At 42.1% G+C, this 26710-nt stretch overlaps 1 protein-coding gene and 1 long non-coding RNA gene across 3 annotated transcripts; both read right to left on the bottom strand.

Moving 5' to 3' along the window:
- Positions 1-3416: 3416 nt before the first annotated feature.
- On the bottom strand, positions 3417-5383 carry LOC117640098. Its single transcript, XR_004587396.1, has 3 exons — positions 5244-5383; positions 4971-5181; positions 3417-3492 (listed from the first exon to the last, which is right to left on the bottom strand). It is a non-coding gene; the product is annotated as an uncharacterized LOC117640098 (long non-coding RNA).
- Positions 5384-18512: 13129 nt separating this feature from the next.
- On the bottom strand, positions 18513-20806 carry LOC117640385. Of its 2 annotated transcripts, none has more exons than XM_034376863.1 (4): positions 20321-20799; positions 19811-20244; positions 19488-19600; positions 18513-19387 (listed from the first exon to the last, which is right to left on the bottom strand). In XM_034376863.1, the coding sequence occupies exons 1-4, from the start codon at positions 20443-20445 to the stop codon at positions 19373-19375; spliced, it is 687 nt and encodes a 228-aa protein (XP_034232754.1). In that variant the 5' UTR covers positions 20446-20799; the 3' UTR covers positions 18513-19372. The 2 variants fall into 2 exon arrangements, 1 of the variants encoding a protein (XP_034232754.1); XR_004587426.1 differs by having other exon boundaries at positions 19352-19387; positions 19488-19710; positions 20321-20806.
- Between the last annotated feature and the right edge of the window lie 5904 nt (positions 20807-26710).

Raw genomic sequence — 26710 nt, 5'->3', positions numbered from 1 at the left:
TTTTTTCCCAAGGGACGGATCAAATGCCTCTGCGGGTCAAAACCTTTTTTTTGGCCCCAACTATCGATGTGCAAAGCGGCATCATAGTACTTTGATTTGCAGTATTCGTCCAATTCGCTTGACGTTCACCAGGCACTAAGGGAAGGTGGGGACCATGTATCCGGGGGCCCCGTATCACGGCGTATTAAATTTCGTTTCGGCCGCGAGGCGAGTCACGTGTTGCGGAATCGAAACACCATCTAGAGAGCTTCATTTTTTGGAAGGATGCGACCTTGCATCTCCAACAAACATGGCGGCGTGACTAAGTGAAAATTTTGGTCCCCAAAACTGAGGGAAAGTAAAAAAAAAATTTTTTCAAATATCTTTTATTAGTTCCCGCTATGGAACATTGTCGCAATTTTTTTATGTGGGAGTGTGCGGAAGGGCTTTGACAACAAATAGCAGTGCCGAACAGCAACAGCCGAGCATAGGTTCTGGCTATACACCGCAATGTTCAATGCTCCGACAAGTGGGGACCGATGTATCACATTTTTTGGGGTCCCATGTATCACTCAAATTTCATGTTGGGGGGCAATTAATCACGGAAAATTTTTCCCTATTTTAATGCCTGTGCTGTAATCATTACAATATTATAATAGAGTGACAGGCGACAGGTGTTACAGTCTAGTTACATTTTGCCATTAAACAAACACCAAAAAAAAAGTGATACATGAGTCCCCACCTGTGATACATGGGTCCCCACTTGTGATACATGAATCTTCACCTTCTCTCTTTGACCTCAACTTACCTTAGGAATGGTCAAACTCGGTCAAACTTATAAACATATTGTAGAAATTAATGCTGCAAGGAAATGTTGCATAATTTGTCCTTTTATTGAAGTTATTTTTGAAGAAAATAGCTGTGATACATGGGTCCCCATGGATGATACATGGGACCCCAGGTATGGGGTCCGATGTATCAAATACATGATTTCAGTAGATTGCGCTCCTATCCAAAACCAGATGAGATACATGAACAAATTCAATTGGCCCTTGTAGAAGGAAGATAAACTCATGCTTCTGACCCAAAACATTTGCTTTATGCCCAAAACCAAAATTTTGACACTCAAAACAAAAAAAAGTGATACATGGGTCCCCACCTTCCCTTACTGGGCGCTGAGGCCGCACCGCGGCCTGTTCGGCCGGCCTCAGAGGCCGCTTTTTGAGAGCTCTGTCACGCCGGTAGATTTTAAATGTTGGTAGCACCTGGACTGGAGTCCAGTATACCGGGTGCCGCACGTCACGTACGGTGCCATGTTTGGACCCGCCGCTCTCAAAATCATAGGAATGGACACCCCGTGCATCATCGTGCGCGTTAGTGACGTCGATTAGAGTGACTTCCGGTTGCCTGAGGTCACTTCCGGTACCACGACTGGTCTCGCCGACCTCGAAAACATATATGTAGACACCTCGCATGGCTCTGTTTTCGTTCAAAGCGTTAAACAGCAAGAAGTCGGCCATTTTTTAAAAATGGCGGATTTTGACTGACTTCCGGTTGTCGGAATGCATTTCCGGGATCATATTCGGATTCCTTGGGTCAAAATCATTCGGAATCGACACCCAGTTTGGGTCTGTAGCTAAAATGAGGTCCGTTCGAAATTTTAACGTTAAATTTCCCCCACCCCCCTAAAAAATCTACCCTAAGGGACAAAATTGAGTGTTACATGGATCAAATCGACCAAATGGGTCTTAGGAACAAGTGTGCCAAGTGGCACCTTGGTATCACAATTTGCAGTTTATTTTTGCCTAAGGGAAGGTGGGGACCCATGTATCACTTTTTTTTGTTTTGAGTGTCAAAATTTTGGTTTTGGGCATAAAGCAAATGTTTTGGGTCAGAAGCATGAGTTTATCTTCCTTCTACAAGGGCCAATTGAATTTGTTCATGTATCTCATCTGGTTTTGGATAGGAGCGCAATCTACTGAAATCATGTATTTGATACATCGGACCCCATACCTGGGGTCCCATGTATCATCCATGGGGACCCATGTATCACAGCTATTTTCTTCAAAAATAACTTCAATAAAAGGACAAATTATGCAACATTTCCTTGCAGCATTAATTTCTACAATATGTTTATAAGTTTGACCGAGTTTGACCATTCCTAAGGTAAGTTGAGGTCAAAGAGAGAAGGTGAAGATTCATGTATCACAAGTGGGGACCCATGTATCACAGGTGGGGACTCATGTATCACTTTTTTTTTGGTGTTTGTTTAATGGCAAAATGTAACTAGACTGTAACACCTGTCGCCTGTCACTCTATTATAATATTGTAATGATTACAGCACAGGCATTAAAATAGGAAAATTTCCGTGATTAATTGCCCCCCAACATGAAATTTGAGTGATACAGGGACCCCAAAAATGTGATACATCGGTCCCCACTTGTCGGAGCATTGAACATTGCGGTGTATAGCCAGAACCTATGCTCGGCTGTTGCTGTTCGGCACTGCTATTTGTTGTCAAAGCCCTTCCGCACACTCCCACATCAAAAAATTGCGACAATGTTCCATAGCAGGAAGCTAATGAAAGATATTTGAAGAAATTTTTTTTTTACTTTCCCTCAGTTTTGGGGACCAAAATTTTCACTTAGTCACGCCGCCATGTTTGTTGGAGATGCAAGGTCGCATCCTTCCATAAAATGAAGCTCTCTAGATGGTGTTTCGATTCCGCAACACGTGACTCGCCTCGCGGCCGAAACTGAAATTTAATACGCCGTGATACATGGGACCCCGTGATACATGGGTCCCCACCTTCCCTTACCGCTAGCACTAATCCCTAGTAGTGTCATAGAATTGACTAGGATGGGCTATTTATCTGCAACAGTTTACAAGAAATAAAAATTGAACCATTTTTGAAACAAAGTTTTTAACAAAAAAATTGTTTTTTATTTTATTCTTGAAAACTATTGAAGATAAAACGCCCATTCCAGTCAATGCTATGACACTACTTTGGATGAGTCTCCCTGATTATTACCCCAAAGATCTGAGCAAGTATGCGAACAAAATCTTACGAAAACCAAAATTTTAAATGTTTTGACTAAATTTCCAAAAAAATGTCTTAAGTCACTTCACTTTAAGCCCAAAATGAACACTCTCAAAACCTTACGAAGTATTTTGAGCATACGCATAACAAACTAAAATACTTCGCTATATGAAGAAATAGTTCGTAAATTACGAAGTATATTCTTTGTAAGCTTACGTATGCTCAAAATACTTTGTTATACAAACTACTTTTCTTTGTAAGGCCCAAAATAGTTAGTAAGGTTTTCTCAGTGTAAGCTTGTTTAAACACAGAAATTGTTAAATCTTGATTTATCTACATCCAAAATAAATTTTACGGTGTGCTTCTAACGTGTGTGAGCCCCCTTCAAAAGATGCGGAACTTACCCATACAAAAATAATCCTTGAGCGTTGCAGACATGCAGCTGAAATAGATGCGAGGAAGACGTATCTCTTCTGGAACACACAAAAAAAATAATTGCCAGAAAGGCCCAGACTCAAAAGCCTGTTACAAGGGGAGCGCACCCTGTCAAATCGCATACGACGAGGGGTCCAATTCAAAAGATCTCATCGGGGCGTTCCCTCTACAGAATCGATCTGAAACGCAGAAGAAGTTCACCAAGCTTGATCCATGGAGCTTGATCATTAGGGACGGATACTACACTACAAAGCCGGTGGTAAGTTTACTTGCCACAAATTTGGCAAGCCGTTTTGAATGCCAAAAATTGGCAAGCTTGGCCCGGAAATACCACCCAGCTTGCCCAAATTTGGCAAGCTTATGAAGATGACCAAAGCTTGCCAAATTTTGGCATTTGAAACGGCTTGCCAAATTTGTGGCAAGTTAACTTACCACTGGCTTTGCAGTGTATATAGGAAGCGGAACGTATTTTTCAGTCCTTGTTTCTTGGCTCTTTTATCATCACGACTATAAGACGCAAATCAAAAACCATAATGATTTGCGGCTGTATCAAACGGTCAAACTGAGTGAAATTCGCTTGCGTTCAAGATCAGATTGTTTTGGGAGAGAACGCCTGTGTATGATATCTTAACTAGGACCTGTCGACAAAGCCGCATTGAACTCGCTTCGCACCCTGTTACGCCAAGACGAGCCCGTGCCCGCCGTATTCGCAGAATGATTCGCTGGACCCGCTTCGATCTCCCGTATAGAACCAAATGTACGCCAAAAGTCGGGTCACGCCTCCTTGCCGCAAGGGTAGCAAGACGAGATAAGATACCAGTAATAGGTTGGTTTTCGGGTTGACTGATGCGACCCGACTTCCGGTCCACTTGATTTACTAGCCATCGAGGTGTATCCGGTGAAAAAATAGACTAATTCGCTGGATCCACTTCGATTCCTCGGGAAAACAAATGCACCGGATGTGGGGTCGCGTCGGCCAATCAAAAGCCTTTTTCCATCAAGGGTAGGCGCTACCACTAATGGGTCGGCACGACCAAACTTCCGGTGCATTTGTGTTTTCGAGGGATCGATGTGGATCCAGCGAAATAGTCTATCCATTACTCGCGACAACCCGTGTACCGATAGTCAAAAGGGTACTTTCGTAGATCCTGAACCGGAAGCGCACAGACGCCAAGTTGGCGGAAGTAGATAAAAACTTGACATGGGAAAGAGACGATAATCAAACGTATCGGCCACACTTGAACATTAACAGTCGGTTGATACTTATTTGCAGTGCATATGAGTTTCGCGAGCAACATTTTAGCAGCTCTGCTATAGTTTCGGATCCAAAGAGAGGTTAGTTTCCGGCAAATATGGCGTCTGCTTGCTTCCGGTTCAGGATCTACGAAAGTACCCTATTGTCCGCGGTGCTGACGTTCCTACGTACTTCAGCACAGCACAACAACGACGCGTTACCTTTTCAGCCGACACCCTCTGCCACGTTTCTTCGAGTACCCCGGAGAAGTGCAGTACTCACCAATAGGCAGAGTTTTCTCCTGAGTCAGCCTGGTCACTGCCCGCCTAGTAGGACGCCGACGGCACCGCAGCGCTCCAAGTTGCAGCGAATCTGCATGACCCGAAAAGGACCGCCGCACCAGCCTGCAGCGCTGCCGACTGTCTTTTCTTTCTTGAACTGCGGAACTCGCCACGCCGCGGCGCCTGCTACCTCGGATCGTTCCTCACGTGTGCTGCAGCAGCAAATCGAGCCTGTACACCGTACGCACCAAATGGCTAAGGACATTTTTCTTACCGAACGATTTTGTGTCGCAGGCGGGAACGTTTTTCAGCGTTACTAAATGGTGACAAATTCCAACACAAACTAAGGACAAATTTGTCCACAAACTTTTGGAAGCATTATTGCATAAAACAAATCGCTAAATTGTTCATAAATGTGGACAATATGCCCGTACATAATGATGTTCTCAAAAACGTCCGTAACAAAAGTCTGTAGCAAAACGACAGAACAATTTGGAATTAATCCACTGTCAATCTCGTATTGACTTAGAATCTCTTGCTACAAAGTTTTTGCTACTATTTTGTACGTTGTAAAATGAATGTGTTTCGTCCGTTAAGCCCGACTTTTTGTCATTTGCAATGTACTTTTCAATTTCTACACGATCTATTAACAAGCCTATCTTTAAAATGATCAGAATTATGCATAGTTAAAGAGGCAATAGAACATTTTACGTTTGCTCAAAACACGTAAGCAAGAGAAAACAGAGTCACTGCGAGAAAAAAGTACGGAAAAAGTACGGAACATGTCTGGTCAATAATTTGCCTGGAACGTCCGTACTTGCCAACTACGGAACGTTCCGTACTTTTTTTCCGTACCCATTTACATAGGTTCATATGGAGCAAGTACGGAACGATCCGTACTTTTCTCCGTACCTCCGTACTATATTTTTCTGTACCATTTCCGTACAAAAGGACGGAATTTTTTACAGTGGTTATGTCGGTCTGAGAGTGTATAAAAGAACTGTCGATACAATTCGCCCACACTCTCATTCCAGGAACGTGACATCACGTTGAAACGAACGTGACAAAATGTCACGTTCGTTTGAGCATTGTGTCACGTTCGTCTGAATGTGAACAAGCTGATTTTTGGCCAATTCACACCCAAACGAATGTGACACAATGCTCAAACGAACGTGACATTTTGTCACAAAATGTGACATTTTGTCACGTTCGTTTCAACGTGATGTCACGTTCCTGGAATGAGAGTGCAAAAAGCGCGGGCAACGCCTCTGCTATTTCCCGGCAGTTTGGCCGGCAAACAGTCTCACAAGTAAACGTTTTCCGTGGGGCGTTGCAACGCGTTGCAAGTAACTATGCCTGAAGGCGGGCCCCTAAAATGTCAAGGAGATACTTGAGAATCCTATTGGGTGATGAATATGCGTACGGTACAGGTATAACACCTAAACCGAAACAATACCGGGCCGTCGACAACAGTTTGAATAAATGACTAAAACGCAAAACCTGAAGCAGTGAGAAGCAAGGGAACAGCTCGGAACAGCTTCCCTTAGATGTGCAAAGTGCATCAGGAATTTGATTCCATGTGGACCTTATGCAACCGCTTCCCAGAGTGTTTTACTTACAGAGCATAAAATAAAAAAATTCAAGGAAGCGGAATTAAGGCTTCGACCACATGGGAACAGAACTCCGGTACACTGCGAACTCCAAAGAAAAGCTGACCCCTTGCCTGTAACTGCAACAGTTGTTGAGATCGCTAATCTGAAGGCGATACTCAAGTACCTTCTTTGACGATGGCCCTTCACCACGAACCAGCCCCGCAGATTTGTCATAAGTTTATTGCAAAATCTTGGCATTATCCCGAAGCATCCCCTAATACTGGCGATACTGGGCCATATAGAACGAAGGATTTATCGGTCAGGCTGTTTCCTAATAATACTCAATTGTCTCGCCTACGATAAAGAGTATCGCCTTTGGTTGCACAGTGGAGCTGTACGTGTAATGCGCAACACACGAAGGATGGAGCGGAAGCCCAGGGAGCTAAAACTTGCTCTGCGTAACGCTGCGGTGCAGTGGGACTCCGAGCCAGCGTAACGTCACCCTTCATGCATTAAATATGCGAGAACATTTCCGAAGTGCTAAAGTAAATAAAGCGTGTCAGAAATCGAGAGTAGTGACACTGTTGGAGGGGCGGAAGGTTCTGCCGCAGCGTAACGCTGCGAAACATGGGGAGCTCTGGCACTTTTACTCTTAAAAGGCGGTCTGCAGTTATGTCTTCTTCTAGGTTCATGTCTACAAAGCTGCATTCCCCGTCAACATCTTCTTCGACAGGAAATGAAGCTAGGGAGAAAGAGGGTTCAGGAATGTTGTCTGCTTCCATGCTAAGCTTGCGTGCTGTTTTCAGAGCAAGTGCCTCAGCCTTCACAACAGCTTCATGCATTTCCTGACTACTTGGTAGAACAAACTTGGGTGCTACCTGCTGCTTTGCTTTCGATGAGCGATGACTGGTTGGAAAAGCAAATGCGTCGCCAAGTGAAGCTTCAACATCAGCCTAAAAGTCTATTCTTCTTTTTCGATGCAGAAGCTCCAAAATGGTGAAGTTTTCAACTGTTGTTGGAGAGGATGTCAGCAGCCTTGCCAGTCTGAAGAACGCTTCACAGCACTGACTTGAAAACAACCATGGCACAAATAGATCATCTTCCCCCAAATCACGCAGGTAGATGATGGATGTGATCAAAGAATGTGCATTTATTTCAATGCAAAAGTATGTATCACTGGTGATAAAATTATCTTGGTAGGAGTAGTCATTCTTCTGTAACCAGTCCCGCCACAATCTAAGAAAAAACTCATTCAACGAACGTTAATGAAAGCAGATGATACTCGTTTGGTTTTCTTCTGCGGGGTAGTATGAGCTCAATCCAAAGATAGTACTTAAAATCTCATTCAACGAACATCTGAACGAGGCCGAACTGGCGCCGAAGTCGGCACGAGCTGAGCAGAGCCGAGGCCTGCCCGAGTCACCCTTTGAGACGTGGCAGGCGGAGAGGGATTGTCAATGTTGCGCGCGGGCCGTCGCACGCGAGGAGGGGGTAGGGGGTGCCATTGTCCGCGCAGGCTGCGCCTCACCGCCAGCCAGACACACCAGCCCGCCCCGCCGGCCAGCCCCTATTATATTGTTAGGATACGCGCTTGGTTTCTGGACTCGAGAGTAAAAGCACGCTGACACCTTCATGTGTATAGTATTTTTAAGTATGTTGCAAGTGTGGTGAAGGTATCATCTGCTAAAAAGACCCACCTCCAAATGAAAATAATTCTTTGAATAGGAGGTAACGTTTTGTTCAGGAATGAAGCCACAACTTGTCGTGTCATTTCCAAATACGTTGCTGATCCAAGACTTTCAGGCACCTTTGACTTCAATAGTTGACCCACATTTTTCTCCATCATTTTCTCAATTGATCTGTAATTCATTTTGTCCTTGGAATTCAGGCCATTCTCTCTCAAATTATGTTGATCTCTACTCAAAGTTGTGATGAGGACTCTTAATTCAGCAGGCGACACAATATATGAACCAGCAGGAAGCACAATGGAAGGACTGAGAAATCTGTTTCTCAGTTTTGTGGCAACATGGTGATGGTCTTGAATGCTTACTCTTCTTGAGAAAATGTCAGACTTTAATGTTTCCAAATGTACCGCAAGATGACGCAAATGTCATGCTCTGCATGCCTTTTATGAATCTTGTGTCACCGTCAGAGGCATGAACTAGAATGGAAATACCATGCTTTGAGGCTTCTTCTTGAAGACAATTCCACCTTCTGGAAACATCTAAAGAAGTGAAGGGATTATTGGTCCCAAATAATGCTAAACATATGGGTGGGGCTCTATTAACAAGTGGTTGGGCCATGAGGGTGTATGCATAGTTACTTAAGTTGTTCTCTTCTAGATGTTTCTGGATAACTGAGGCAGCAGGAAATGCTACCGACTCAGGGCAACCGTTGTCATTCAACTTGGCGACAAGCCCAACAAGTTGGTTTGTCTGAGGATCGTATTAAACTCTACTGATGACCCGTGTCCCATCTTCTCCAATGCAGATTTTCATGGGATGCCCCCTACCGTAGAACGGGGTAATATGAGACATAAAGGAAAATCGAGACAAAGCGCCTTTTTTTCGGTTTTTGTCGTGTTGCTCTCTAGCGGTCGTTCGGAAGACCACCGTGAACTTATTTCCGTGATGTAGGAGGCCTTGGCAGCTCACATGAAACGCACGAAGGCAATCAGAGACTGGCCAGGATTATTAAAATCCAATGGAAAACCTCTAAATTCTCACAAGTTTTATAAAGTTAGTAAAAACCTCCCCAGAAACCTCGGATGGAACTTGGGTTCTCGTCCGAACGAGGTTTAAATCTGTAGGCAATCTTGTCAACATAATCAAGACAAAATTTGGTTTCGTTATGTCAAATCCCTGGCCGCCTGTTTCAGAAAGAATACAATTTTGTTACCTTGCTGGAAAAATCGACACACCTCTTTTCGCCTCAAACATGAGGCCAAACATCCTCCACTGTTAATAATTTCAAGAACGATTTTAAAACGAATTTGTTTTACCACCTGACCAGTATCTATGCTCTACGTTTAGTATTTTCATGTGACAGGTTAAACCAGAGCACAATTCACAACTTCTTTCACATTTTTCAGGTCTCTTAAGTGACACCCATTTTTGCTCCCCTCCAGATTTTAAATCTTCTTCAGAATAGTCCTTAATCATATTTAAAATGTATGAAAAGAAATTAAAAAGCTCCGAACCCGCCTAAATGAGCCAATTTTCCTTACTTCTATACGATTTTCCTCTTTTGTCTCATATTACCCCACATTGCAGGGAAATATGGGACGCAATTCCGAGGGTTATTGAAAGGTCCCTACTGCACCTAAAAATCTGAAATTTGGTGGGAGTGTAGCCAAAGGGTCAATGAAAAAGTAATGAACACCTCAGCACCTCAAAATGAAATTGAAAGTCGGAAATTCACGAAAAACCTCGAAATTTGTCTCATATTACCCCGTTCTACGGTATTTTGCAAATATTTGACCACCAAGTCAAACCTTATCTCTCCTCGTTCAGGGTTTCGATACTCTCAGAGACAGTATTTTTCAGAGTAGAGATGCATGGAAACCCTCCAGGACAGTTCGCATACATTGGAGAATAAAATTTTCTACCAGATGTTTGGAACATGTATGCAGAAAACTTTTTTCAAGTGAGATAATATCTACGAGCACAAGGCACCCTGTCTTGCCTCAAAGGCAGCGAGGAGAAATTTCATAGTTGCTCATTTTACTTGCAGCAGGTTTGTTTTGTCTTTCTAGGTCCTGAGACATTGATTCAATTTGCAACTTTAAAGCAGAATTTTCTTGCAGTGCAGATGTCACATACCGCAGGGAAAAGTAGTCACTGAGTTTGTGGCAACTAGATGCAACAATTGCCAACTTTCTCTTGTATCTTGCAGAGCGACTCCAACCGGTTGGTGTTGTTTTTGTGTTGCTTACAGGTGAAGCCACATATGAGAGAGCAGGTGCAGCCTTACTAACCCCCTCATCTATTGAAAAACCTCGGTATTATCATCTTCAGTGTCTGACACAATTTCGGTTGTTCGGCGTTTCTTTACAGGACTGGGAAAAGGCAAAATTTCTTCAGCTCTTGCGAGTGTACTTTTTTCCATAGCATTAATTTGCACTTTTACAAGTAGTGGTTGTCCCACAACATTTTCTTCTTCAGTGTCCTTGTTGCCTTTTGAAGTCAATCTGTTGTCCTCAGATTTTTTTCCAAATAAAAGTCCTTACGTCAGCTCCACCTCCGGTTTTGGTTTTGCAGTGCCTGATGTGTTTATATAAGTTGCACGTTTGCCATGGAGTGCTGTCATCTGGTTTTCGCAAAATGACGGTTTGCTGACAAAGATGGCACTTTATGGAGGCAGAAGTGTCCCCACAGTCAAAGCACGTTGGTATTCTGGCCTGGTCTGTTACATCTAGCTTGGTTTCGAAGCGAGGGGGTAAGGGAGGGTGGGGCACCATGACCACTTTTTTTTTGTGCCTCCCTCTACTCCACCGTGTGGTTCGAACAGTTAAGTTTCTAGCATGAGGGGATTCTTTGGACCTCCAAGGACCTCTTCCACCCATTGGAACTTGTCTGCAATGCACGGCAGGCTCACAGAACACTTTGGAAAATAAAACGCAAAGTGGTCATGGTGCCCCACCTATGGGGCACCATGACCACCCCGTGGGGCACCATGACCATAGTAATTTTTTGGCCCAAAAAAGTGTACTTTCTACCAGTATTCTCATTGAAATTGTTTATATCGCTGTCATTACCATCAGGCCAGGCAACTAAACTAAAAAACACTGTAAAAACCTTCGAAGTATCAAACGTTCTAAGATGCCTTGAAATGGACGGTTTAAAACAGTTAACGCCCTAAGGCTTTCAAATTTCACATCCAAAGCTATGACATGTGTTGACATTTTATGTTTGTCTTGCTAAGACGAGTCCAAATTCGTATGCAGATTTCAATTTGGAAAATTTTAAGAAAATTATCGCGGTTACTACACTGCAAACAAGTGAATTAAATGCTGTTTCTCATAATGCCAGAGCCATCTTGGTGCAAAGTAGCCACGGATCGCCTTCGCGGCCAACTTTTGCGGTTTGGAGCTCATTTAGTGCAAGAGAAACCACCATTTCAAGTCTCAGTTTCAGAACCATTCTTAATCATCTTGGTGATTCACAAATTATCACAAATTTGTGATAAAACTATCTATTCTGCAGCAATTATTCAACCTTTATACATTTTCAGAAGCAAAAAGCAAATTTTCGACGAAAATAAATCATTATCAGGCCAAAATATGAGAAAAAACACTCAAATATGTGTGGTCATGGTGCCCCACTAAAAAGTGGTCATGGTGCCCCACAGTGCAGTTTACGACTCTAAGGCTCCCCGAGCAAGCAAACAACTACTTAGAATTAAATGTGATGTTGGATATTTTGCCGAAGAGCCGACATTTTGAGAAAAACCTAAGACATCGAACCTATCTTGTCAAATGTGAGAGTGAGAAAAAATATCCCAGATTTGAAAAACGCCCAATTTAGCCAAAACGCTGTAACAAAAATTTTGGCGAGGTGCTATGGTCGTACCCTTGAAGCTAGAAGGTAGGGCTCTGGCTAAAAATAGTTAGAATTCTATTCTCTCGAAAGTCCGGTCGACCGGTTGCCGTCGGCAAAGTAGTTCCCGAGAGCGAGGGGGGTGGTCATGGTGCCCCAGTGGTCATGGTGCCCCACCCTCCCTTATTTACTCAGGATTTTGGTGTACAGTCTATTACAACGCTTATTACGCCTATTACGCATTATTACGCCTATTACGCGTTATTACGTCTATTACGAGTTATTACGTCTATTACGCGTTATTACGCCTATTACGCGTTATTACGCAAGTATTTCGCGTTATTACGCGTTATTACGCAAGTTTTACGCGTTACAACGCATCTACTACTAGCGGATATCGATTTAAGACTTGCAGGGCGTGACGAACCTTAGCCCCGTGTGGGTAGGCAGCCCATCCGCCACCCCACAGTGGGCCAGATGACCGGTGGAGGCGGCCAAAACCCCAGACGAGTTTTTAGCCTCAGGGTCGCTAAAAAGGACTCAAACCGAACGTGCGACCCCACCAATGGAGTCCTCGTTCGAAGACCAATCCATTGGTGGGGTCACACGTTCGGTTCGAGTCCCATCTAGCGACTCTGAAGCTCAAAACGCGTCTAGAGTTTTGGCCGCCTCCACCGGTCTTCTGGCCCACTGTGCACCCCCTGCCCTACACTGGTAAAACTAAAGCGTAACTCTATGCTTGAGTCAAGCATAAAGTTACTCTTGAAGACGTTACGCTTCAAATCAAGCATAGACTAGAAATTCCCCCATGCATTTAGATAGGGGGAATCTTGGCGGATGAGCCTGTTACGCTTGATTTCAAGCGTAACCTGATTACGCTTGAAAACAGTGGGTAATACTGCGCTTTAGTTTTACCAGTGTAGTCCATTCGCCTCTGCCTGTTCTGCTTCTTTCTATGATCTTTTGTACCGTTGCTTGCTAATAAATTAATTGAAAATTTATTATTGTTGAACCTCAGTTATACTCTTTATTTTGCCAACCCCGTGTAACTTTCCTTGTAGTTTAAATGTTGAGCTAACAGCTAGCAAGACCAAGGCCTAGTTTAGTCTGCCAGGGCTGGAACAGGCTTTAATAGAATTAGTTACTGGAAGCGGAAATTAAAAGTTTTTGGAAATGCCAAATTGGACAAGTGATAGCCAAAATCGTGGCACCTCTACCTGACTTTGCACAAATTAAGTTGTTAAGATTATCAAGGCACATAGAATGATGGTTGGTCTGATCATATAAAATAATAATGATGACATATCTTTATTTTGTTTGGATAATTTCACAAGCTTATTCAACAATTTGACTAGCAGTGATCAACAATTGCATAGACGTAGTTAGAAGGAACACAGAAAAGCAACATAACAATTATTGCACGCAATCCTTTTAGTCTAAGTTTACGATAATAGCTGGTCTAATTTATTTCAAATGACAATACGAACTAAGGATAAAGCTCAAAGGCAAACAACAAGACAAATTAACACTTGAATCTAATATTAAAGAAAAATCACATGAATTAAGTTAGGTAGTACAAACAACTTGAGAGAAAAATAGAACATATGTTTTACTCGAATTAGAAAATTGACTTAAATCTAAAATAAAAACAATCTAAGCAGTCAGCAGGAATGCAGTGAGTAAACTAATCAAAATTTTCTTTAGTCTAAGATTTGGGTGAAAGCTGCTCCTTTACATGTAGTAATTATAAGTGGTGAATAGGAACTAGAGAAGATAAACCTCAAAGGCAAACAACACAGACACATAAATTAACACTTAAATATAATATTTCAGTTAAAATCTAAGTTAGGTGGTACAAACAACTAGAGAGAAAAATACAACATATGTTTTATTATATTGAATTAAAGCTAAATGCAAACACATCTAAATCAGTCAGTAGGAATGCCGTAGGGTCGGGGCGGGGAAAACTGGACAGGGGAAGAACGGGAAAACCTCCACATTTTACTTCAAATGCCGTATGTACTGGCCTGACAACTGTCGTGTAATGAACCGCTGATGCCACGGAACAATTTTTGATAGTTTTATTCCTGTGCCTACGGTATTTGAAGAAAAATAGGGTGTCCAGTTCTTCCCCTGTCCAGTTCTTCCCCGCCCTGACCCTATGTAAACTAATCACAATTTCTTTCGTCTAAGATGTAGATGAAAGCTGCTCCTTTTCATCCCGTAATTATAAATGGTTAATATGAACTGGAGAATAACAGCTCAAAAGGGAAACAACACTGACAAAAACCCAAAATATGAAAAGGATTAAAGTTAAAATCACATAACTTAAATTTTGTAGGAAATACAAACAGGAAAATATAAAAACACCTTACCCTTGAGTTTGAATATTGAATGAACTTTTCAATATTTCTACTAATGAATACTAAAATTTAACATGGCAGCAGAAGTAACGCTACTTAAGGCACTTTTTTAAACTGAGCCCTAGTGCAATTTAAGAGCATTTTTTTCCCTTTAACCCTTTTGGGGGAGGGATAGTACACCGGTCAATGATTGCAAAAGGCTTTAGATTACAACTATATTTAAGGGTTTTTGAATAGGAATTAAAAAATTAGAATGTTAGAGGAAAATTTAAAAAAATAATTAAAAATTGGATTGGTTTATTTGATATTAATGAAATTTATTTCAGTATTTGATGGCTGAATGTATTGCCAGTTAAAACATAAAGAGTATCTTCTATACCACTCCAACAGCATCGCTCCCAGCCTTGGCCAGCCTTGGCCAGGCTGGACGCCAAGTTTCGAGAGATTTCTTTAAGCCGCCATTTCAGCTTGATGACAACAAAGGCAATGAGGATCACTGCAAATACACTTCAATAGCTACCCACAGACAAAGTCCTCTCCCTTATCTTACCAAAACCTTTTTGAGCTGGAAAACAAATCTCCAGTGGTGATAGCAGAAGACCCCGCAGAGGACGACCAATGTTCCCATGCTTGATTCAGACCAGCACCTCCACATCTCGTGCCACATCAACGGCTCGGGTCAGCTTCACTTCGGACAGCCCTCGCAGATGTCCACTGAGTTGTGGCTTCTTTTTCCCTTCAACAAAACAATGCAAGAGATTAGGGAAACATGCCACAACAAGCAAACCGCGGACGAACAAGCTTGCTGTAGTGCACAGCTAAGGTTACCCGCAGGTCCAAAGCGAATCAAACGAGCAGGAAAAAAAAATAGCGAAACCAACAGTGCAGAGAAATGATAGAAAAAGAGAAGGCTGAGTAGAATTGTGCGAAAAATCGGATAACTGAATCACAAAAAGCAGTATTTACAGCGCAATTGTCGCAAAATTTCGAAACTCACTTTCGTACTGTCGCACAGCCAGCCCTTCCCCTTCCTCCCCGAAGCCTTCTCGAACAAAAACAAGTGCTGTATTGGCACGACAACTTTCTTTATACGCACGCACCATCGCGGGGTGGACGGACAGTCCTTTGTTTTTTTCGTTTAAGTTCAAGATGGATCCGTCGTGGCCCTGTCGTCGTGTTAGACTTTTAACCAATTTGGTTTCAAATTAGAATGTATCCGACAGTTTTGTAGCATCCTGAGGCTTTTTCAAGTTTGAAGCTTAGGCCAAATGTTGCGGTTTCATTGTCAGCCCGTTAGTGTGGTGAAATCAGACTCTTTCATACGAGCCAGACTCCAACCATCAGCACACCAACAACACAACAGCCGCCTATGGAATGTAAACAAGAGGGAGCTTCAATGCTGTTTGAGGTGACCAGACGATAGTGATCCCTATCCTCATCAACCTGGACTGAAGAAGTGCAGCTATCTTCACTGTAAGTTAAGCCAGCAAAGATAAGTTAGGATCAATCAACACCAACAAATTTTCTTGAACCAGGCAGCCACCAACGAATGAGAACTTCATCACAGTCACAGCACTCATCCATTCTGACTTACAAGAAAATTCATACTGCGCATCAAATCTATTCTGTTTTGTTGACGCTGAATTGATTCTCTATTGTCCTGTGACCATTTTTTACATTCTGACCAACACTGTTAAAAAAAATCTTAAAATTCAGACCAATTTTGTAAGACCTGGTGGTCTGATTTCTTAATTAAGACCAGAAGTATTCAAAAGAAGAATCCTCGGATGAATTTTAAGCCTTTCGCAGTCTTAAAAGCAAATTCAGACCATCCAGACAAAAAGTCTGACAGGGGTGACTGAAAATTCAGACTAAGTACAAGACCATGTAGTCTGAATCGCCTTTTCAGACTATTCTCCTGAAAAGGAAGACCGATTGATCTTAAATTTCAAACTGGTTGTGTATTTTCAGACCATGGGTCTGAAACGGGAGACGTATTGTTCTGAAATGTCAGACTGGTTGCCTCATTTGACCAAATTTAACCGCAATATTTGAGCGCTCGATACAGAATCTTAAATATTCACGAACAGCCCAAATTGTCCGCAGTTTAACTACCGCAACACGCGCTTGGTTTGTTTATTTGTGGCCTCCCAGCGTCCTGCGAGCGCGCTTGGAGTCATCGGCATCCTGCAGCCGTGCTCTCAGAGCGGTCCCGTGGTGTAATGGATAGCCCGCAAAGCCGACGAGCGAGGATTCGATGGTTCGAATACCAAGATATTCGGAGATTCCGAGTAAAGAGAACGGCCGATAAGTTACGCGCAAGTTCTATCAAAGACATCTCTCGCAAAGGAGTGAAGGTTCAACGTTACAATTTTGTGCTTTTGTCTGAATTTTCTTCAGACTGGCCGTGTCTAATAATTCAGACCACCTAAATCTTAATTTTCAGACCACCCAATTCTAAACTTTGAGACCACCCTATTCTAAATTTTCAGACCGCCGAAATGGTCTGAAATTTCAGAACCCCTTACTGTTAATTGACTTCAGTCAAATTTTGTCTGAAATTTCAGAATTTTTTTTTTACAGTGAAATTTTGGCAGTAATTTAGGATATCGCCACTGTAGTGGCGATACATTCTAATACTGCCACCTTTTTGGCGATACATTTTAATACTGCCACCTTTTTGGCGATACATTTCAATACTGCCACCTGTATGGCGATACTCTCATGTATCGCCAAGAAAGGGCGATACAAAATTGTATCGCCAAAATTTGGCCTTGTGTATCGCCTTTGCACTGAGAAAACAAATGCGGACAATTCCGCATTTGAAATGCGGTTTGACTTGGTGACCGCACAAAGTGGTGCGGACAGCCAAATGGCTGGGAATTTCTTTGCTTTACTCATGCGGTGAAAAGATTCACCGCACGACATGATGCGGTCTCTGTTTTGACCGCACAAGCTGATGCGGACTCAAATTTATCTGTATTTCTTGCTGCGGTCACCCCTTATTTTAAGTTAAATACCAAAGCTGGAGCAAAAAAATCTATCTAACAGTCTTGAACAAACCTATTTTGCATTTCTTGAAGGTATTTTTATCTGGGCCAACACATACCTGCCATTAGGATGTTATGCACCGAAGAGACGTTCAAAGACTGGAAATAAATGATCCACGAGAGGTTCCAGTAATTATTCCCCCTATGGTTTCACACTGCCACACTATGGTCCACTGTATTAGGAACGGATCAATTCTCAACTCTTGCAGGAAAGGTACTTCCAAACAGACTTAAGGTGTCCATAAAAGCAGAATGGAACGTCCACTTCTTCTTGTCTCCCTCTCCAGAATCCATGTCATGATGGGGTTAGGCTGAACAGAAATCGTTTGAATGCTGCAACGCCTACACTTGTCAGCACACACAACACGCACTGCCACTCTCTTCTTATGTCGTTCTGTTCATTTGGAAGAGGGGTAAAACTGATTGTTCGGGAATACTTCCAAATTTCAAAAAGAAAAATGTGGGAACGCCAGTCACACGTCATGGTTCCACCGACACCAACAATAAACAACAAGTAGGGCATAGAGTAATGAACTCCGTTTATGAGAGACCCCACGGCCACGCTATTCCCCCACTCGCTCGAAGAAAGCAATATGGCGGTACTGGGCGTGACGTCACGTTCACATCCTTTCATACCAACGTACGATACAAAAACGGAATAAAATCGTGGGCATTTTTCTCCCAACGCTGTGTTTTTTAGTTCAAGCTTATTTTCGACAACATCAACTTAGGTACCCCGCTACTTTGAAGAGGAAAGATTGCCTCAGTTAATACAGTTCACAGTAAATGTTTTTATTTTAGTTTTTTGAGTTCTGAGGATGTTTTTCAAAATTCTGGCTGAAATTTCAGCGAAATTTGAGATTTTGGTATTCTTTTTGTTTTTGAGTCAACGAGGTAGTGAATTAAGGCGTGCAGAGGTGGTTTCGCTTCCATACTTGTCAACAACATAACCTCATCACGCACCAGTGCTGGGGCTGGGTGGTGCAAAAGATACATACAAATTGCGCAGAATTCAGTTTTAATTCTGAATAGCAAACAGACAAATAATTGAACAGGAAACCTCTCCTTGATTGACTAGTACATGGTATGATGACAAGCAAGAGAACACTCAAAAATAAATAAATTGACTGGAACGTTTAAAGTTCGGTCACACTAAAATAATAAAACAAAAAGAAAGTAGTCAGCAGACAACACATAGTTCAACACTTAAAAATATCATGAGAAATGTGGTTTGAATTCTAAACCTAACCTACACACCTTGCAGACATACTTAGTATGTTTCCACGCACCAATCAAGGAAATTTCACAGAAGCAAGAGACAAATCCTAACTATTAAATGGTTCACACAACTAGAAAACTAATAAAATACTGAAAACGATAAAAAATGAGTAAGGTATGACGTCTCATCAAAAGATAAGACACAAACAGAAAATGAATACACATTTAAAGAACTGAATCTGCACCTTGAAGGAAGCGGTGAGCCGTGAAGTTATTCCCCTCCCTCCCAACAATCAATATGTAAATTTATGATTAAAAGCTCTCTAAGTTAGGGACCACATCCACAAAAAAGATGGAAGTGAGAAGCTAGGTCCGATCACAGATGTCGTCACAGATGTTACACAAAAAGTGGAACCTCATGGTTCACAAGAGAAAAATAAGAATATAAACACAAAGGTATCACATAAAATATTACAATTCGCAATCTTGACAGATGAAGGCAAAGTTTCTTATCACAAAGATGGTAACTGAGGTTCCACAAGATTTAAGACTTAGCCCATGCTACGAGGAAGTCCAAAGAGTCCCAGGGAAGGAGTTCTCATTGATTTGTACAGCTCACAGCTCAACTGCCACCCGCTGACATTTACTGCACCACTACCTGTAAGAAAATAAAATGGACCAGATTAATACTAAAACTGAGAGTGACAACCAGGACATTCTACATACAAATGTACTCAAGTCTCAATAAAACAACTTACCACTGTGCACCGTGGTGGCTCGACTTTCAGATTAGCTGAGATGGCACGAAGAAAACCTCTGTCTTCCTTGTGGCGGTACAAAACCAAGTTCACGAGCTCCCACTGGCTGTCAACTGCGAATTTTTCAGACAGAATTTTAGTAAACCCTTGAATTAATGTTAGTAGATGGAATTCTACTCACGTGACTCCCATGTGGGAGGCCTGAAAAATAAATATTTAACCCCTACAAACATAAACATGCTGTTCATAGAGCACCCGTCATGAACCTACGCAACATGAAATTTTAAGAGTAAGGTGGAGACTTGCGGGGGTGTTGCACTTACTTGGATCATCCAGAAAGTGAATGTCAACATTCATCTTTGAACCAGAGTCAGGCTTCAAGGATGCCTGCTGAGATGAACCTCCAGCATGCACTCCGGCAGCCGACACTTGATTGAGTCCAAGTATCTGAAGGGGTCTCGGAGTTGACGCAGACAGAGAAGTTTGAAGCTGACATTCACTGGAGTCGAGCTCCCTTCCACACTGATTCTCCTTCGCCATACTCTGAGGCCATTGCTCCACCAGTTCATCAGGAAGGGGACACACTTCAGGCGGGAATTGTGAAGGGAAGGCAGAAGTCACCAATGTAGTTTTGACTTTGTTCTTCCTGATTTCGTAGTCACGAAAATGTGCACAGCAAATGAACTTGGCTTTCACCTGTTGGGTGGTGAGGGAAAGCAAGTACGTCGAGCCCACAGCTTTCAGCCATTTCCTGCATCTGAGAGGAAATTGCACTTAGAACAGCATGCTTTTCGAAACAATAAATATAAACAATTTATGTGCGGTTATGTTACCTAGGCAAGTCCGCAGCAGGAAACTTGAACAACTTGACGGTTGTGTTGAACCTGTCCGGAATCTTCTGGTTTACGCATCCTGGGACCCAGCATCTCGCAGTATCATAAGAACCACCAGTCGGCATTTTCAGAAAATGACCAAAAAGTCCTCCAATGTTGATGTGACGATGAGCAGCGCGGAAAAGGACGCTTCTTTCTGTTGCTGGAGCAACTCAAATAACGCAGTGATGCAACCTCGCGCATCACCCCGAACGACTTTCGAGTGATGGTTTTAAATTAACGTACACGATCATCACCTGCCACTTGAAATACGTGTGAACATTTTAAGATTCCAAAAAGCATATATTTGTATTATTTTGACTATTACTGTGGATTAAAAGGTCCGAGAATTGCAGCCTTGTTTTTTATTTAGGTTGGTATGAAAAGATAGGAACGTGACGTCACCCCTGCGCTCGAGCCACCGGCCCCAGCCTATCCCGTGCAGACCCCCTGAAGTAGGGGTTCGAAGGCAAAGCTCAGCGCCGCCTGCCGAGGCGTGGTGGCCACCCTTGGAACTACGCGAATGAGTTGTCCACGGTACTGTCCAAATCGCGGGGAGCATGGGACAGCAGACGACGCCGCCGACTAAAGATCGCTGACATGTCGAAACATGTGTCGCCTGAGCTCTCTGAAATTCACTTGAACATAGAAAACTCAACCCCGATAAGCGTAATAGCGTAAAATGCTTAGCAAAGGGATTTACAAATCCCTTGGACAACTCGATGGGGTCGACGGTGCTGCGCTCTGGCGAGTCAATATTGCCGCCCTAACGATAAAAGAAAAGTCCGCCAACAACCAGAATCGTCTGCCTCTTATTCCTCCAAGGTAAAGCACAAAATAGTCTAGAGAAAACAGTGAACTACTTTGAACTAGCATGACGCTTCTTGGCCTGCTGCCTTGCCTCTCCTGTTCTGCACGCTTTTCCGAACCCACCGTACTTCTCGAATGCAAGGGTTAACCAACATTCGGACGATTTCAAGAAATTTGGGAGTCGAGAGTTGGTTGGTACACCGTTTTGTTGGGTTGTTGTTGTTGTTGTTGCTGTGGAGCAGAATTTCTTGCGACGCACCTCGCCTGTTGCGGTTCTTAGTGGTTTTAAGAAGCTTCGAATTACTGTGTGATGTGCTAGTGTGCCATGGAAATTGATGTGTTGCTTCCACTAATTTTAATTTATTCGATGTGTTTCAGAAGCTAGCTAGAAAGGCCATCTGCGTGTCGGCGAGGCGTGTTCCTTGGCGGCGTCGTGGGGTTAAACAGTCAGCATCAGCATGTCATTCTATTTGGATGAGGATGTCTCTTCATTCGAAGGTAATGAGCCATTTTGTTTTTCTGTTCAATACATTCAGAGAAGGTGCAGGTGGTTTGTTCTCACCATTAGGTCTGGTGTTGAAGGGCCTTTGTCTCTTTGCCCTGTTTGTACAAGAGCCGTATCATGTTGAGCGTAGTCAGCACTCCAAACATTAGTTAAAATAAAGCCAAGTTAATATTAAAGTGCTCGATCTAATTATTGTCTATTCAAATGGGAGAAATATGGCACTAATTGTTTATAAATTCAAGTCGTATTTTTGTTCACAGACCAACCTCAGCTGCCAGAAGAAATTCTTCAAAAGAAAGCTTTTAACTTTCTCTCCAGAATTCGTGACATTTGTGTTTCAACTCAAACCAACATAGATGAAATCGTCAAAGGAATGGATGACGTAATTCTGCAATACAACGCAGTTCTAGAGGTATTTTTTATGTGTACTCTTTTTAAAATTATTTGTTTGTTTTATTTTTAAATTTTTACCTTAACATTGCTTGTATTTTCAGGGTCTTATATTGTCCCATCAAAGTGAAGACACTATCAGTGTGAGCCAAGTCAAGACTCTCTTTCAAAACCTGAAAGGACAAACTATATTCGAGGGGGTTCAAACAAGATACTTGCAGAAAGCTTTCAGGAAGTCTGCTCAAACCTCTCTGGCTCCAATACCTATTGAAACAGAAGACTATACCCCCAAGTATTCAAAGACCACCGGCTTTAAAGAGGTTGCTGTCTACCAAGGTTATGCATCACCCTTCCTCCAAGTCCTGGAAGTTCTTCTTCAGTGTGAAGACGTTTTAAAATGTGTACTAAATCCCCTGCAGTCAGAAGATGGTAAATATAGGTATTTGGCTGATGGGTACATGTGGCAGTCCCATCCTGTTTTGATGAAACACCCAAATGCTCTGGTATTTATTGGGTATGGTGACGATCTTCAACCGGGTGATAGCCTCTCTTCCAAGAGCTCAAATCTCAGCCTAAGATCCTTCACCTGGACTCTGGGGAACATCTATCCCTGGCTCCGTTCTACTCTCAAATCTATCAATGCTCTAGCATTTGTCAACAAGAGCCAAATCGATTGCCAAGGAAACAAACCAGCGCTAAAAGATTTTATTAAAGGTGTTAATAAGCTTTCCACAGAAGGCGTGACTTTCAACATTAGAGGTACACCAACTAAATTTTTTGGTTGTTTACTGTATGTGTGTGGGGACACACCAGCAAGTGCCAATTTTGCTGGCATGAAGGAATCTCCATCAGCTACTTGTCCATGCAGATTGTGTATGGTCAGATCAGACAACTTATTTGAACATTTTACGGAAGTCAAATCTCTGCTCAGAAGTGCTGAGCTTCATGAGAAGCATTTAGAAGCCGTTTTGTCCGGCAAAGCCATGGATGTTGACGAAGCAAGTGGTTCATCATCATTATCATCAGATCCATCAGTTCGTTATGGTGTCAATGCCAAAAGCTGTTTTCTTGAGGTCAAACACTTTGATGTGACAAAGTGCTTCCCTCTAGACATCATGCATGTTTTCGCTGAAAATGGTGTCCTTGAAGTAAATGTGCGATTACTGATAAAAGGTGCAGTTGAAAAGAAGAAAATCTCGTTGAAAACAATCAATGACTTCTTAGAGCATGTGGAATTGGGACCACTAACAAAAGACAGGCCAAATGCCATCAAGCAAGAACATCTCAACCAAACTTTAAGGCAGACTGCTTCTCAAATGTTTCTGCTTGCTCATCTTATCCCTTTCATTCTGAAGGATCATTGTGAACCTGCTGAACTGAAGAACTTCATCCGCCTTTTGATGATTCTTGGTATTGGTTTGTCACTCGCCCCTGATGATGATGATGTGGCAACATTAAGGACTTTAATTGCAGACTTTCTACGTGAATTCCTAAGATTGTATGGTCACATGACTCTCAAATTTCATTTTCTTGTTCACCTTCCAACCCAAATATTAATGTTTGGCTGTTTGACTCTGCAGTGGTGCATGAGATTCGAAGGGTTCCATGCTATTTTGAAACGTCTGTTCAAAATCTTGCACAACTCTGTGAATGTTCCCTTGTCACTTATGGGCAGAGTACTGGACCGTTTTGTGACTGAAGTTGAATCATGTCCTCCAGGGAAATTTCTGTACTCTGGTCACACTGGTAATAGAAAGCCTGCTGTGAAATTACAGTGTTTGGAGTGGAAAACCCAAATTAAATCTGTCATGCCTCAATTACATGATGAAAGTGAGCTGACTCCTGTTGAGAATCTTGGATATCATGGGTTTGTTTTCAGCGAGAACTCAATCATTCAGATCAATTCCAATCCCGCATCCTCACCAGAGTATGGAGTGTTGTTCAAGACCTTTCTTTGCAAAGAAATTCCAATTCTCTTATGTTATGACTTACAAACTCTTCACTTTGATGTTGGGCTGAACGCTTTTGCTCTGAACTGTGCACGGAGAAAATCTTTGGTGACTGCTTTGTGCTTAAGAGAATGTGATGCTGTTCGGCCTCTTCTTATGATTGAACTCAATGGTGTGTCTTACATACCTCTCATGAGCACCGCTAAAGTCCGAACTGCTGAATTAGTAAATTGGAATGTAGAGGTAAAAGATATGCCTTAGATAATTTATTGTACAGTTCATTTGACAAACACTTTTAACTAACTGGAACTTTTTTATTTTCAGGATGAATCTTCCAAACCAAAGAAACGCAGAACCAAAAAGACTTAACTGAGTGGACTTTATTGTAAGTACAGACAATGTAGAACATTTCATAACTAACATATATTATCTTATCTTAACTTTATTAAATTCAATTTCAGGTCCTCTCAACCAGCTAATCAAATCATTTCTTCTTATTGTTATTATTTCTGTTTGGCTTCTTTCCACCTTTAGTTTTAATCATTGAGCAAAAAGTATCAAACTTCTTCTTTGTTTGCCCATACTTGGATTTCACAACTGATCCAGTAATGAACCTCTCAAGCGCTCTCATAAATTCCATGTACGCTTGAGGGTACTCCAGATCAAATAAATTGTACACAGCAACTAAAGCCATCAGACACCGTACAGCATTCGGTGAATTATTTAAGGCGAGAAGCATTCTGCCTTCCATTGCAATGGCAGCTGCATCAAGCTCGTTTTCCTCCTCTAAAAATGGATTTTTCTTAATATGAGCAACTAAGAAAGGTGATTGGATCCCAGAGCTTATAAGTGCCTGAATAGCTGACCGTTCCTGAAAACAAAAAAAGTAAGTCATAAAGCCATTAGAAGTACTTATTATTAGCATCAAAACTTCACTGATAAGCAGTTTGCCTGCCCTTTTGTTACTTTTATTGCTGCTTACATCTACTATGGTGAAGACAGGTTTTGCTCCTTTTTTCACAGCTGGTGTCAAAAAGTATGCATGCATCTCTTCTATGGCCATCATTCTTCCTGCCTGGCTGGTCACATCAATACCATAATGCTCTCCAATTAAATTTATGTTAGTGAGGAGATTGTCCTCCAAATCCTCAAACACAAAGTCATTTGAAGTGAAGTAGTCCAGCAGGAACTGTGTTAAAGGTAAGATTTTCTCATTTAAAAATTAAGTAACTTAAATCAAAATAATCTAACAATTATTGTATTATTACCATGTTAGGATCCTTTAAGGGAGGGTGGGGCACCATGACCACTTTTTTTTTGTGCCTCCCTCTACTCCACCGTGTGGTTCGAACAGTTAAGTTTCTAGCATGAGGGGATTCTTTGGACCTCCAAGGACCTCTTCCACCCATTGGAACTTGTCTGCAATGCACGGCAGGCTCACAGAACACTTTGGAAAATAAAACGCAAAGTGGTCATGGTGCCCCACCTATGGGGCACCATGACCACCCCGTGGGGCACCATGACCATAGTAATTTTTTGGCCCAAAAAAGTGTACTTTCTACCAGTATTCTCATTGAAATTGTTTATATCGCTGTCATTACCATCAGGCCAGTCAACTAAACTAAAAAACACTGTAAAAACCTTCGAAGTATCAAACGTTCTAAGATGCCTTGAAATGGACGGTTTAAAACAGTTAACGCTCTAAGGCTTTCAAATTTCACATCCAAAGCTATGACATGTGTTAACATTTTATGTTTGTCTTGCTAAGACGAGTCCAAATTCGTATGCAAATTTCAATTTGGTAAATTTTAAGAAAATTATCGCGGTTACTACACTGCAAACAAGTGAATTAAATGCTGTTTCTCATAATGCCAGAGCCATCTTGGTGCAAAGTAGCCACGGATCGCCTTCGCGGCCAACTTTTGCGGTTTGGAGCTCATTTAGTGCAAGAGAAACCACCATTTCAAGTCTCAGTTTCAGAACCATTCTTAATCATCTTGGTGATTCACAAATTATCACAAATTTGTGATAAAACTATCTATTCTGCAGCAATTATTCAACCTTTATACATTTTCAGAAGCAAAAAGCAAATTTTCGACGAAAATAAATCATTATCAGGCCAAAATATGAGAAAAAACACTCAAATATGTGTGGTCATGGTGCCCCACTAAAAAGTGGTCATGGTGCGCCACAGTGCAGTTTACGACTCTAAGGCTCCCCGAGCAAGCAAACAACTACTTAGAATTAAATGTGATGTTGGATATTTTGCCGAAGAGCCGACATTTTGAGAAAAACCTAAGACATCGAACCTATCTTCTCAAATGTGAGAGTGAGAAAAAATATCCCAGATTTGAAAAACGCCCAATTTAGCCAAAACGCTGTAACAAAAATTTTGGCGAGGTGCTATGGTCGTACCCTTGAAGCTAGAAGGTAGGGCTCTGGCTGAAAATAGTTAGAATTCTATTCTCTCGAAAGTCCGGTCGACCGGTTGCCGTCGGCAAAGTAGTTCCCGAGAGCGAGGGGGGTGGTCATGGTGCCCCAGTGGTCATGGTGCCCCACCCTCCCTTAAGTGAGGAAATAATGTTATTTTTTCCGCACTTGACAATTTGAAGTACCTTGCCCTTCGGTATTCCTTTGTCTCTACCAAAAGCTTGGCTATTACCTTCTTGTCCTTTGCCTCGCTTAGCTGCTTTATTT

Source organism: Thrips palmi, unplaced genomic scaffold, assembly GCF_012932325.1.
Source record: "Thrips palmi isolate BJ-2018 unplaced genomic scaffold, TpBJ-2018v1 HiC_scaffold_12, whole genome shotgun sequence".
Lineage (NCBI taxonomy): Eukaryota > Metazoa > Arthropoda > Insecta > Thysanoptera > Thripidae > Thrips > Thrips palmi.
The sequence above is the reverse complement of the archived record's forward strand: the minus strand, read 5'-3'. Positions and strand labels throughout refer to the sequence as shown.